Below are 15,816 nucleotides of genomic sequence, written 5' to 3'. Positions count from 1 at the left end.
CTTTCTGGTAATCAACTCTCATACGAGCCCTTTTTGGCGCTCATAAGGGTGTACTGGTATTCGGTCTCTCTTACTTTGGACATTCTTAGTACATTGACGGCTCAAAAACTATCCTCCATATTTCAAGCGTAAATGCACTCGATTGCCTTAATGACGCTGATATGGAAGCAACTTCTCGGACAGGTAGGCTACCCTAAAGGCCGATAAAATCGTAGCAGTGCGTCCATGACTGTAAGAAACTGCCAAAAGAACACACTTATATGGATACCAGGACATATTGGGCTGGAAAGTAACGAAGAAGTCATCCTCACGAAGAGGAAAGTCGCAGGGACGCCACCGATAGACCCAGATTCGATGATAACCAGACGCATACCGAAGAAGAAAAGAATGTATACCAGACACTGACGCCTCAAATCCTATATGCACAAAATCAGTCTCGCCAGTGGCGACGAGATAAATTACCACCTCATAGAATACCGACTTCTTGACGAGGACTAAGTGTGTTGGGCGAGTGAGAACATAGAAGTGTACCGGATAAATCGTCTCCCATCTCACCATATCTCGTGAAACATCATTGCTCAATGTTCTGCCTTTAAAAGTTTTTTGAGTCATTGAACGTAGTGTTTCCACCTAGGTTGTTCTGAAGATCTGTTTACTCGCCGCTATGCATTTGTCTCTATTCCGTATGTCCTAATGTGCCTAACGCATGTTTTGGTTAGTTTCGAGAATTATACAACAATACAATACAATACGATACAATGCAATAAGAAAAGTTATTACAGTTCTCCGAACGATATACCTATTTTGCAACCTTTTATGGTTTTAACTTAGGAATGAGTTCAAGACCCGTCTGTTGTGAAGCACTTGTACCACAAGCCAGGGCCCTATTTAAGATGTTAGCCGAGAAAAACTGTGTGGTGTGAGGACTGTTCTATTCTCTTTGAATTCATATTAGGGTGCCTACTTGAGGTAGCTCGATTTCAAGTTGAATTTACCCATTAGATAGGTTGATCTCTTATATTAAAAACACATTAGAAAGCTTAAACTGTTTTCCAATGTAAGGGTTTACTATAATGACTTTAAAATATTTTCATAGGAAAGCAATACAAAATCTTATGTAGATAATTGATTTATAATGGATGTTTTCCCAGTTTGCTATTGGTGGTGCTTGGTGAAATCGGAATATGCTGTCAGTTTTTGAAGCAGTATTTTCTTAGCCGTCGATGCTTTGGAGTTATTTATTGTGTTTGTAATTAGTAATTAACATTTTAATGTTATTCATTTGTTTTTCGTTACTCAGTGTGCCATTTTTCTTGAGGTACCATATACATTATATTACAATTTATTTCTTACCAAATACTAACATTATTCAGTTTTATTAGTCCAGCGATGGGGAAGTTGAGATTGTGGTCGATGACGTAATTATAATTTTAAATTTGTTTCTGTTTCTGAAATCGACATCTGGGGAGAGTGGAGCCATAAAATCAAAGTCCGAGATGACTAAAACACCGTAGGCCACAGCTCGTGAAGAAAGAAAAACGCGGAAAAATGGTGGGGTCCCAAAAAGTTTACTTGACATGCACCATGCCGGAATAGTGAGACGGTTGGTATATGATGCTTATCAGAAGAATATTGTTTTAACAATTAAAACTTTACATGAAGAGTTGCGTAGTGTTTTGTATATTGACTGTTAACAACTTGTTGAAATTTAGTTCTGGGACAATAGAATTAATTAGAAGTGAAGTAGAAAAAATATCTGTTTCTAGTTGGAAAAAATGTGTAGAACAGTCGACTAGTGCCAGAAATAATTATTATTGTGGGGAAGAGTCTAACATTGTTTTATAGCTAAATTTACACCTTCATTTATATTTATAATAAACATTTTAAAGTAAGGATGCATTTTTCACTGAATGGACTAATAAAAATCAAGGAATCTCGCTGATGAAACTCTATACAAATCCGTCAACTTTGAGCATTTGTATGCACGAAGCACCGAAGTACGGTTCTGGAACGTCATTGAAGAATTGTGAATCTATTTATGACAAAGAGAAACCCAAGCGAAGTAGGCCTGCGGTTAAACCTTCATAAAAATTTACAAAATTTAAATACCGGATTATGTGGTAAAAACGGTATATCGTTTGGAGAACTCTAAATCCAAGTAATATTTTTGTTATCGTCGCCGGTATTAATTCCCAGCCATTTTCACCCCTCTAGGAAACGTAGGTACTATTTATATAAAACGGTGTCGTGCTTTCGGGCAGTTATCGCATGAGCTTAGATCGGTTAAAAGAAAGGGCAAATCTGGGCAGGGCTTCAAATATCACGCAAGGTTATTTTGTAGTTCCTTTTTTTTATTTTAATTAAAACAATCAGGTGGCGGCAAGAGGACATCGCTAAAAATAAAACGCGACGGAACATTTAATTTGCGGATAGGGGAGCGGCTGCAAAGTGGTGAAATTGGAAAGGGGCTAGATATTTATGTAGGATCTATTTACGACGTTAAGATTTTCGAACGAACGAGATATTTAGCAATATTTCACATCGCTAGCGCTTCAGAAAGTGCCATAGTACTTATAAGTGTGTAAAATAGATTTGGAAAGAAAAGCACCTATGAAAATGCCTTTTTTGAGTAATTTTCTTTAATCATGATTTGATCTAAGTTAGTTCTCGCGAATGTTTACACCATATTAAAAATTTTCAACCCCCTCTAGGGCTAAAATTAATCACAACTGAAAGTTGGGCTTGCGTATGAGATTAGGAAGATTATAATGTATATATAATTGTATTAATAGAACTACCAATATATTAATAATATATCAGTCAAATTAAGAATTAAATGGTTTATTTATTAAAATTAAAGTGACCCAACAATAGGCTAGGGTCTGCCCCAAGTTTAACTGTAAACTTTATTAATGAATTATATTTTGCAATGCACACACGACTTAGGATTTAGCACCGGTAAATCATACAACTTTAGCTTACACAGATTTATTTAATAACTTTGTTGCATGGGATTATCAACTAATATTAGTGTTTTTTCTACGTCTTTGATATCAACTTTAAGAAGTTTTTGATCAAAACCAAAGACTGAAACATAAAAAACATTCTGTTAAAAAAATCATCAACGGTATTTCACAAAAATGATAGTTTCTTCCACGAACTCTGAAAACTCAAAAAAATGTATGAAGCTGTATTTTTTTAACTTTGCTGTTTTTGTTACTGATATGGTATTTATGCATGTATGGTAGTAAATAATTCCAAAGTTTAGAACCCACTATACCCCAGCAAATTAAAGACAGTTACGAATATGATATAGCCTGTTGGTATGTCAACTTGATCAGAAAAATGTAGATTAAATTGCTGTTTAGTTTGAGGTGTTAACTAAGTTTTTAACATTTACAAAATTTCTAAATCGGAAGTTTAATTTTCTTCGCTGGGAGACTCAGGTGAATGTCTGCAGTGCCTCAACACCAGAGAGAAATTTTTTGTGTGATGTAATTCCGAAGGAAATAAACACACTGGGACGAATATATGTGTATATTTCTGCGATTGCAAACATGGTAAATTATTCATAATACATTCCGGCAGGGTTTGAAAATATATCGCGATAACGATTAACCCAGTTTGGATAACTCGAGCTCTATGAATTTAAAATTAAATTTACGCACTTCATAGCAAATAGTTTGACGAATATATAGTACAAAGCTATGGCTACCATCGGTAAAGTTCAACTTCTTCGTACAGAAAGTCTAATGGAACAACTTTTTACTAATATCATTTGGACGTTTTTTTTTTAAAGCAGTGTAAAGGGTATGATCTGTTCATAGATATAAGAAAGTGACCAATTGCTTTTGAATGGGATTATCCAAGGGTGGTCATTAACATACAATGCAACAAGATTATTACCTAATGTTTCGAAATTTAAATTCAGGTAAAATTCTGGTCCGTAATAGAAAATAATTTTATACCTACCTTTGTTTAATATTCGTTGGTTTGGTATACTACTTAGCTTAAGTTTACGGCATAAAATGTACCAGTTATACGAGGAACAAAGCGTACCGACAGTAGATATCTTAATTAGGAGGCTTAAAAAAGATGAAGCTGGTGTTAAATGTGGCAGAACTACCTTATGGAAGTGTATTCAACACATAGGTTTTAGATTTAAAAAAATTGACAGAAGGCAAGTTTTAATGGAATCTTTTAGAATTTGGAAATGGCGACTGGAATATCTAGAAAAAAATTGGATTTACACAGAACAACAAAGGCCAATTATTTACTTGCATGAAACCTGTTTCGACACTTATAATATCCCGGAAAAGGGTTGGGTTGACTCAACTGATAAGTGTAAAACAATCGCGCCATCAAAAAGAGGTAAAAGAATAACTATTTTGCATGCCGGTTCTAAAGATTCCAAATGAACTTTCTCTGTCTGCGAAAAATATTAAAGATTCTTCTCTGGATTACCATGAGGACACCACCCCTGATTTATTTGAAAGTTGGTTTAAAAACAAACTAGTTCCAAAACACCATAATTGTAATGAACAATGCAAGTTATCACAGTAGACAGTTGACCCCTTTCTCATGTGACACAAAAACAAAAATCCAAAACTACATGTATAATAACGACATTTATTTTCACGAAAATTATACCAAAAAGTAATTAATTGAGGTTCTACAAAGCTTGAACCTATAAAAGGAATACGTCTGTGATAATTATGCAAAAAATCTAGGGCATCTAGTTTTTAGGCTTCCACCTTACCACTGTATATTTAATCCCATTGAACATGTTTGGCACCAACTGAAATCTGCCATTCATCGTAATAATGTTTTTCTCCGTGTTAACTCCAATGTCCTCAAAAAGTTGGGCAAATTCTGTTAAACATATAGAAAAAGCAGAACAATCGTATATCCATATTGCAAATAATAATTAGGCGATGATAGCGATGGTGATACTGATATATTATGTAAATAATTTGAAGTAATTTAAGTAGGTAATAAAAATAATTTGTAATTTTATTTTAGCATTAAACATAAGTAAATATAAAAGTAAATAAATATTGCTTAGTATCTTTTACAACAAAACCCCAAATTATTAAATTCTAAGCAAAGTACGGACCTTTCGGCCATATTTCATTCTTACAGTTTGCCCGGGTCTTTCCCTAATTCGTTTTAGTTAGTCACTTTCTTATATCTATGAACAGACTTTAACTATTTGAATAAAACCATATTAAGTGCGATGTATCGCAATTACAATTTTTATATAAAAAACATATATGCTTATTTATATATATTTACTTATTTTATTTCCTCAATATTTTCTGCGCATAAAGGAAGCACCCTGCCAAATGTGTATTTTCAGCATTTTCCTTTAAATATGATGAGATGGAAGTTATATTAGCCGCACATATGTTGAACGTTAAAATTATATTATGTGATATACAATAATGAAAATGATTGTCGGTGTAACTTTTACGTTGCACGTTAGAAATTCATAGGCATTTAAGGTCGCTATTTCATGTATAATATAAATACGGTTGGATGAGCGTGTGATATATAAACGCGATAAAAAAGAGATGAAAAATATTCCCTATTTTGCACCTGCGGGTGTTCTTAGCCGCTATCGTTGCAACGCTTGACGTAATATTACGACTTATTCAATAATGTTGAAAAGCGAGCACTTTTCACGCTGCTATATGAAAACCTCTCGTATTCGCTGGGAGGATTGCAATGAACCGATATCCAAATATAGGTGGAAGATATTAAAATATCCCGAGGCTTTTGGAGTTATTGAAATTTGGTAATGATATGTATGTAAATATTACTCTTGTTTAGGGGGTGGGTTTGAGGTTATTCGGTTGTGATTTGATAAGAAACTTTTGACAAGAACCTTGGAATGAGGCAACGATAATAAAATAAGTGATATGTGGCGTTACCACCCAAGTTTTGACACTCTTCATTCAACTCTTGAGGCTAGCACCCAAACTTTTATAAACTGTGTAAAAGCTCAATTGTAATATAATAATAATAAAAGTATAGAATAATATATTAATAATAACTTTATTTTCCTTCAAATCCAATGTACTGCAAATAATGTACAGCGTTTAACACATTTAACTAATGGAGCAAAGGATCAGTAGAGTTTTAATTATTATTATTTCTCTTTTTTTAAAATCTCATTTGAAAAATCGAAAAATTTGCATTAGTTTTTGATGCAATAATGTCGCTATAAAGACGATATGAAACTGCAAAAGTCCGAACAGCTCGATCATGCGTAGGTGACGTTCCATTTTTCCTTATTGCATTGGGGATAATTATAATTATTTTGTATTTATCTACTACATACAGTAACACCATTGCTCTGCACATTTGTTTTTGAACTGCCTTTCTTTCGGAACCAGAAGGAGGTGATATGGAAGTTTATAAATGTAAACGTTGGATGGTAGCCTAGTTTTCAGGTTCTGATGGAGGTACTGGCCAACAAACCAGCAGAAAGACGTTTTAATTGAAATGAAATTTTGTTAAAACAATTTAATATCGGCCATTATTTGCCTTTGCGGCTTTTCGACTGGATTTTCTCGAGACGTCGAAGAAGAACTTTTTAAACAGTTCATTAAAAAGGGCTCCGCGCAAAACTAACAGTACCCGGCAATAATGTTCACGACGAAAATTTAATGATGAGCCGGAGACCGTTTGTCCTTTAATTAGAGGAGGCCCTGCATAATTTTCGCCCATTGTCTACTCTCATCAACTAACGACCTGGCCGGGTTGTTATGTTTAATAATCTGGAAGGGCAGTTTTTTTTTGCTGTTAATTAAAACTTATGAATATAATGCGTGGATGTTGTAGACTCGCTGAAGTTGCAAAAGTCTCTGTCGCGTATTCAGCGACTGCAGAATAAGGGTGAGGCAATGTTGAAATTTTATTAATTTGGAATTCCGGTTCAGATTTTTATGCTCTATTTTACAGGAAAATGGTTTCCCTATACAGTGTGGTTCACAATAAGATGCTTGATGATGTAACTTCCTAAATATTTCTATAAAATAATGAACAAACTCTCTTAGCAGCCGCGTTTTTATGTAGATTTTTAAAATTTATAGCCAGTGGCGTCCGTAGACTAGGTAGGTTTGCAAAAATATTATGTGTATCACTGTTCTTTATTTTAAGAATTTAAAGAAAAATCCACTGGTTAAAAAGATAAAATAATGAACCTTAACAATGAGCATTCTGAAATTCTGGGAATATTATAGCCGCTGATATAACTCACCTCTTATGAGGATAAGGAACGGATCTTTAATAAAAACTTACGGTAAAAATGTTTAAAATGTTTTCTTTTTACCAAATATTTTCCTGAAATAGATGAGCAAGCAAACTGGTCTATGTCAGTAAGCAAAGATAATCATTTATCTCAGATAATTTTCTGAAGACTGTTAGATAATAATATCAAAATGTAACAGGACAGGATATTGCTCCAAGAGTTGTACGATATTTACAATTCATGTCATATTAGAATTTAAAGGTTTACCCTAATTTAGCTATTCTATTTCATCATAAAATATTTCAGCGTAAAATTAATAATTATAGTTACGTTACAATTTTTGATTAATTGAACTTTCTAATATCATGATTTTTGAATTAATGAGGCAGTTGATTTGACTATGAGTTTTGACTTCAATGTCTTATTAGAATTAATAAAATCAAGCTTTTAAGTTTAAGTTAGAAATGTAAGGAACGTTGACTAACAAAACCGTACCAAGATAACCAACAGAATTAGCGAAAGTTAGAGGGACATTACTGATTTGTAAATTTGGATAGCGTAACGGAGTTATGGGCTTTTAATACATTAAAGTTGACTTAAAATGATCATGTCAAATGCTGTTAAGAATTCGAGCTAAGCTAAAGTTCCAATAACACCAATCTCTCATGTCCAACATATTAAATTGGACACATTCATTTATCGCCTTAATGAAACATCGGAAGTTTGATTAGAAATTAAAGTTAAAACATACAATTACACCATAACTGAATCGTACCAGCAAGCAGCATTTTTTTTTAACTTTATTAGCTTTCTTTGCAAGAACGGGTTCGGTTTTACGATTATGTTGATTGATTTCCAGCTCTTTGCACGCATTCATTCCGGGACCTTAAAAAAGCACAAAGTATGGTCACGTAATTTTGCAAATACGTTCGTTGAAACGTAAACCGAAGTGGCTCTATTCGATTCGCGATTCTAAAGGTAAAACCAAATCGATACCAATTACTTTCCTCCTTGCTTCGAGGAGTGAAATTGTGTGTTGCTTTGGGAGATTACTTGAAGTTCTCGTCCGAGGAATAACATTTGCAAATTTTAAAATTAGATTCGGTCACGTCGTAAAAATTGTTTTTTCTGCTTCTCCTCGGCTTATTATCTGTAAAGGTCAAATATTTGGAATAATAATTATTTGCACTTAATACAGTGATGGCGGTGGGAATAAAATGAGTCAAAACATTGAGTGAGACAAAACTTGGAGTGCTTCTCAGGACTATAGCAAGATGGCGTTCGCTGCAGCTCGGATGATATTGAAAGACAAGAGGAGAAAATCTTCTAAAGAGGAATATATTCCCAGGACAAGGAGCAAGGTAAAAAATATGTTCAGAATATGTCAATACCGTTGGAGAAAATAATTTCGCACATTTTGGTCCGTATTAAATAGGTTATTTCTTTTATCAAATAAATATACCTGCAGCAAAGTACTACTTCTTTACAGATATGAAGTTATAATTTTTTATATGTTTCATTGTTCGAAAAATCATATGGATGTGGATTTAGTATATTGCTGCACAAGACGCGAAAGTTGTACTAATACTTAGAAAAATAGGACAAATATAGAAAAAATCTGCAAAATGCCACTGCACTTAAAAACTTCTCCAATAAAAGTTTTATCCGGATCATAAAAATAAATAAAAATGTTATCGCCAGTTTTGAAAATTTTAACAACTGGCGATAACAACAACAAAAATCAAAAACGCCGTACATTTCGGGTGGTAGTGCGGTTTTTAACAATTTCTCTTTCTCAAAAATCGAGTCAATAGACCTATAAATCAGGTCATGTTTTACTGTATTTGGTTTAGAAATAAATTCTTCCTAATAGAACACTCTAATTACGAATAGCTTATATAGTGCTTTCAATTTATCTTGATAATATTTTGATTTTTTGTGTTGTTAAAGATATCATGGTAAATAAAAAATCAAAATACAAGGGAGAGCAGCTAAGTTTTCCCCAAAGGAAACGTTTAATATAAAACTAACAATTTTTGTAAGATCTCTGAAATGCCAGAGAAGCATGCAAAATGTGTATTTTGTGTAGATCAAAGATTATTTACGCCTCTACAATACAATGTAGTATATAGAAGATACAAGGTCATGTCGTCCTGATTATATTTTTCTTTCTAAATGTTGAGGTTGAATAGGGAATGGAGGAACTATTGGTTGACTTGGTTTCAACGGATTTCTTTTGTTAAGGGCACATAAAAATTCATGTGGTAGATAACTTCTTGTGATCATATCGGAAACTAATTACATTGGCAATCAATCAGTTAAGAGATAATTCGGAACTATTATTAAATGCCAAGAATGAAGTTTACGAAAAATGTGTTGAATAAAATGGTGATCAAATACAACACTATTTAGAATAGTAATTAATTAAGTCAGTTAGCAACTAGTTAATTAATAAAGAATTTAATTTATTTTTGCTAGTTCCAAATATGAACAGAACTCCGATTATTTTTCATTTGTAAGTTGTAATAACCTTATATTTTGTTTTTTATTTACCATTGTATATTTAAAAACAAAAAAGTTACAGCCAATGAAAAAATTATCAAAACAAATTGGACGCACGGTTTATTGCAAACCATAACACGCGATCGAACTTTTATCGTATTTTCGCACCACCTAGTTGTTGTTTCGTCGGTCTGTTTGCGTACCCATGTCAATTTTCACTTCTCCGGGATAAATATCCCGGAAATAGTATTAAACCCCAGTTTCAAGATGAAACGCCCACGCGCCCTGTAACAACGCCATAAATAAAAGGAAAGGTCCCCTGCAAAGTGTCACGGACATCCTTTTATACGCCCCGCTTGACAGGGTATTATGAACTCCGTTAATAAGACACGTAGTTTTGCGTGTCCACGGCTTAAAAACTTATTCGATATTATGCATGGCGCTTGCGCCTGTTGAAAATATAAGCGAAGGTTAATAAATTAGCCCAAAAGCTCTGTGCGTACTGCTGTTTATTAATATCAATGGTCTAGATCCAGATTACTAAACTTTTGGGGATCGGATAAGTTGATAGGTATTGTTTGATAAGACCAAGGAGTTCGCTACTTAGGACAACAATCTTTCCGCCCATGCAATGCTATGAAATCTCAGTAAACTCTAGTTAACGATTTTGCTGCTGAATTCGTAGGAATGTTAATTGACGATTTGGCTAATTCTAATGAGCTAGGACTAGCTAGGACCTGTTGTACTGTTAATACTTGTTAGGCGAATAGTGTTTAGTGTTACCTGCTTAGCTGTATCCTAGAAAATGAAGTGTTGTGTTGTCTCTGGTTGCAAATCTGCACCCACAGTGTTCTTGGAACGTTAGTGGCTCTGTTAAATCGTGGACCATATCGGTATTTGTAAATTTGTAAATACAGCAAATTATCTTTCTAAGCAAGCACTTTTTTTTTCTATCTGATGGTAATTTGCGTGGACGTTTAACGCTGTGCCCTAAATTCAATAGGGAGCTTGAACAAAATTTTAATTTGAGAAATATTGCTTATAAAAGTAATTTTATACTACTAAAAGAACCACAGCTTACAATACAAAATTATTTCGTAGTCCTATGGAACAAATATAAGCAATTAAAAATTGTAAAAGCATAAGAAGCCGTTCGAGATCGACAACGAGTTCGTCTTGGTGGTTTTAATTTTTATTTGAGTCTTGATCCTGTCTCTTGCTTTGGTAATTTTGAGTTTAGTATCAAAAAGAAAGTTTTGAAAATGACAGAAGCCGATTTTCTAAAGTCAATCTGATAATTACCTCTAGTAGATTTGTTTATGGTGACATTCTTACATACAAAACACGGAAAGTTTTTCTTTTGCTGAGGTTCGCGGTGTTAAAGCTAAAAGGCATGTTCATAGAAAATTTGGTCACTAGTTTTAAGCCGATATAATATTGTAATCAGCTTAAAGTTTTCTAGCTTTTAAAATTCCAATGGTATGTATATCAAATAAAATCTAAATTATTCAACAAAAAAAAAAACAAAAAGGAAACCTAAATACTGATTTTAAGTATATTGGCATTGATAACTTAAAGTATTTTTTATTTTATATAGATCAGGAAGATACTCATATGGAGACTGGAATAGGATGGGTGCAAGTTTGAAGAGTTAAACATGTTTGCACGGTTAAAGCTAAGGTGACACCTGAACAAAATGTTAACAAAACACCACGGCTTTTATTTTCTGGTAGACAAATAAAAAGTTTATATGGCATTTTACGGTTTGCATTCAAATACGATGGCAAGATTCGTAATATTGTTTTTGTGTAGATTAAATACAAACAACCCAAAAATAAACTTAAATAATATAATTCTCTGCCTATAACCTGAGAATAAGATTATAACATGTCGCCGTATGATCGCAAAACAGCGGTATGACGTCATGATCAATGCCACGCCTTTAGTGTCATTTAAAAGGAATAGCCTGGTGTCACAACTTGAATTATTTATCGCAACTTAAATATTGGGTTTCAAGTTTTGATATTTGGTATCTGTACATAAACAAATGAATTATAAAATTTAAAAAAATGTTCAAGTTCCCTATTACACCAATATTTCCAAATATTCCTTCGTACTTCTCTTCCAACAGCAAAAGCAGCAAAATTCTCTAAGATGACGTTATTTTTCAGTAATCCTTCCACAACTGCTGTGCGGATAGCTGATGATATTACTGAATACATGTATATTGCAAATATTTGGCCTCTGCTACGGATTGTCAAGAAAATGTGTTTTCATGAAACAGTTGTTTTCGATCATATTTATCGAGATATTTATAGTATAGTATTTATATTATTTCTGTGTTATAGCGCTGTACTTAATTCAGTCAAAAATCCATTTTTATTAGCGCCATATTTATTTAAATATTAATTGGATAATTGTTAAGAACTCAATTCTGAATTACTCGGCAGAGGAGCTTTATCCTCCAATTATCTAACAACGAGGGATCTTATTATTGACAAACATTAGAGATTTGTGTAATAGTAATAGTTTCAATAGCCAACTGGCACATATTTTGTTGTTTCCGTCTTTTTTTGTTATTTGTGTCTCTTGTTCGACTTGCCAAACTAGACTGAAATAATTTACAGTATCCAGGCTTAATATTTTCCCATCCATTTTTGGTATCAGTTTATGAATTTTTATTGAAAGTTGATAATTGATTCATTCGATTAGTAATGGCTAATGACGTCTCCTATAAACCTAGATCAATAAGCCCTGTCACTAATGTGTCACAGTGACACATTTTGAAAGTAGTATATTCGACGGGATTCTGAGTCAATTTCAAAGAATGAAAGAAAGAAATAAAAATTGTCATTATCGAAAGATAAAGGGAGATTCAGGCATCTACCATTTGAAACCGTTTTTTTTTAAATACGTTTATTTAAAAATATAGCGTTGATTTTGACGATTTTTAGTATCTTTTTATTTTTTAATATTATCTGTTCTTTACTTTTTGGTCTAATGATGGATAATTATGCCATAATCTCTGAAACAAGGAGGATTAATAAAGACAAACATTATAAAACTATTACAATAGACAAGGAGGAAAGAGTGAATAACGCATTACAACGGATACTGATATAAAAGAATAGTTTTAATTTATGACCCTATTAACTTTTGAACATTTGCTCGTGAGATATCACAAGGCGTGAAAAGCGAGCTTAAAGCTGGCTGGCACCAGATCTTTCCTTGCAATTTTTCTAATCAGACGGAGACCCCATAAGACAGCTTCTTTTGAAGGAGGCTCAAGTGGGATTGAGTTGGTCGGTTTTGATCGACTGATTTTGCCATGCTGCATACATAGAAGCACGCTCCATTCCGACACAACAATAGTGTTCGCATTCATTTCACCACGTAATATGAGATCTTTAATCAAACATTTTCAATCGTTTTTTGCAGGCGCGCAGTGGAAGCGCGAGTAGCTATAGAAGTCTAAGCCAGGTAATATTTTAGCTAACCCATTAGCTAGAAATTATCGCCATCAAATAGTTTTCAAAAGGAACGTTTAGACCTGTTCGACTCGAGAAACTACCGATCCACCAAATAGGCATAAAAGAATCAAAATGGTAATATACGAAGTTGTTGAACAGGTTTAAATTACTGGTTCTTTGCGAGTGTCAATTTTGACGTAGATTAGAGGTTTTCTGCTTGGTTTTTGAATTTTAAATTCCACCGCATGTCAGTTTTTTAGGGATAGGAATTTGCTTTCGGTAGGACGTTCAAATACGAACTTTGACCACGAAATACTGCATGCTTTTCAGATTTCCAGATAATGGAATTCAATATGCGTGACATTTTTTCATTGAATTAAAAAATATTCAAAATTTCTTACAAGCACGCCCCATTGCACGCGTTGTTCGAGACCGACACGATATACTACAAACTTTTAAAAATGTCCCAATTTTTTTTGTTTTGTTAGGAGAATGTTTATATTGACACAACTAAATAACATTTAATAACGCGCATTTCCAATCATTTGATAATCTTAGTTATTATTCGAATCCATTTTGTGACTGTTTGTAGCAGATTGTGTCAAAATTTTTCTTCGGTCGGGTTTGAATATACATATACATATAAAATATGGTATTGGTTAATTTACCAATGTAAATTGATTTGTTCTTGGGTGAGAAACCGGTTACTTCAACGTAGTGATGAAGGGATGTGCGTTTCGGGTAGATAAATTTAAATTGACAGCATGTACATATTTTTTAAAGTGCTTGAGAATTGCGATCAGAGAAGAAATCCTAATTAGTGCCTAATTACCTACAACGGGCAGACATTTTAAACTTTGACAAAACAAATGAGAAAAAACCATTACCAGCATTAATGACCCACTCAGAATGAACGAACTTTCACTAGTTCGAAGTAAAAAAATCTCAGCTAATACCGGATTCGGAAATCTCATTTTCAAATATTCTATTATTATAATTTTGAATTTGATTTCCATTTAATTTTTTAATTTATTGTAAATATTTAAAAAAATAAGTTTTATTTTAAACCCTAATATGTTATGTTACACCCTGTAGATAGGCACTTTTCTGGAACTTTAATCGATACAAACATTTTTTAAAGATGTCTTATAGGTCGCAAAATCCGTTTAATTAAAACATATGTTTGGACTATTAATAAAATAACAATGGGTTCGCTAGTATATTCACCAAAACCGAGAAGCTTTTAGCAAACTTCAAATAACAAGTTGCAGTACCCTTCAACCCTTCCTTGACCTAAATGGATTTGGCATCCCTCCCTTAGGTAATCTCCCGTGTATTAAGATTGATGAGGGATGACATTCGATAATTTTAATATGCCTTTCTTCGCGTGGGGCTCGGTAAATTATTATCCAAAGACTCTCGTCCAATCCGCTTCCCTTTTGTTTCGACCGTAATATCGACACCCGTCGGATTATAAAACCCGTGTGTCTTTCAAATTAGATGAAAATTTTCCTTTCCTTTCTAAAAGCTTGCAATTACAATAATAAATCTACATTTATTAGTGCTTTTTGTAGGCCGACGCTGCCGTAGAAAAATATCAGGAAAACAATTTAGTTTGAATTTTCAATTAAAATGAAAAATTGTTGGTTTACAGAATACATTTTTGGAAGCTGATTGGGTTTATATATTGATCATATCCTATTTATGGAAACTATGAACTAAATAGTAAAGAGCAAAATGTACAAAAATTATAAATTAAGTAATTTTTTTCAAATTTCAATTTATTTAAACTGTTTAATTTAGTAGGAAATTAGTTAAATATCAATTTAGGCATTTATTAATTTGTTACAATTTAAAAATTGAACTGAGATGGCTTTTACTTGATGAAAATCCATTTAACAAAATAAATAAGAACTAAAAGTGTCTTTATCAAATGTAATATTTACAAACTACCTGCTATTATATATATACTATTACGAAAACGCAAAACAAATGAGACTTTTCCATTTACCATAAACCTTCACACACGGACACAGTTTTACAAATCACCCTTATACACACTCTTTTATACACAGCCTTTTTAATACGCCACTCTCAACTAAAAACAAACAACTTAATATCATTAAACAAATTGCACTGAACAACGGCTACAATCCGTCCATTATAGATAAAATTATAAATAAAAAACAAATCCAGACAACAGTAAACTCTATTTATCCAAAACCTAATGCAGAACACGAACAATTTAAAACAATTACATACATAGGAAAACCCAGTGAAAAAATTTCAGAACATTTGTCAAAATGCGGTATTAAAATTAAAATAGCCTTCAGAACTAACAACACAACAGGAAAATTTTGAAAAAACAATGAAACTAAGTGCCCAAAATCTCAAAAATCAGGTGTCTACAGGTTGAAATGCGGATCTTGTCCTAAAATTTATATTGAACAAACAGGTAGATCCTTCAAGAAACGCATTAACTAACATAAAAGAGCGTTTAAAAACAATAGTTTGGAATCTAATTATGCTATACACTTAAATAAGAAAACACATTTTGTACGACAATTTTGATATTTTACATACAGCCAC

The 15,816-nt window shown here is 33.0% G+C and overlaps 1 protein-coding gene across 5 annotated transcripts in view; it reads left to right on the top strand.

The window, feature by feature from the left end:
- Positions 1-15,816, top strand: part of LOC132700211 (neo-calmodulin-like) — an 87,447-nt gene that overhangs the window by 28,046 nt on the left and 43,585 nt on the right. For 2 of the 5 annotated variants that reach the window (XM_060667407.1, XM_060667408.1), the window contains exons 2-3: positions 8,454-8,616; positions 13,196-13,237. The exons of 1 other annotated variant lie outside the window; for it this stretch is intronic. In XM_060667407.1, the coding sequence (XP_060523390.1) occupies positions 8,530-8,616; positions 13,196-13,237 (129 nt within the window). In that variant the 5' untranslated portion in view covers positions 8,454-8,529. The remainder of the gene's footprint in view (positions 1-8,453; positions 8,617-13,195; positions 13,238-15,816) is intronic. 2 more of the 5 variants (XM_060667410.1, XM_060667409.1) reach the window with 2 other exon arrangements.

This window comes from Cylas formicarius, unplaced genomic scaffold (assembly GCF_029955315.1).
Source record: "Cylas formicarius isolate icCylForm1 unplaced genomic scaffold, icCylForm1.1 PGA_scaffold_3__17_contigs__length_32017465, whole genome shotgun sequence".
NCBI lineage: Eukaryota > Metazoa > Arthropoda > Insecta > Coleoptera > Brentidae > Cylas > Cylas formicarius.
The sequence above is the reverse complement of the archived record's forward strand: the minus strand, read 5'-3'. Positions and strand labels throughout refer to the sequence as shown.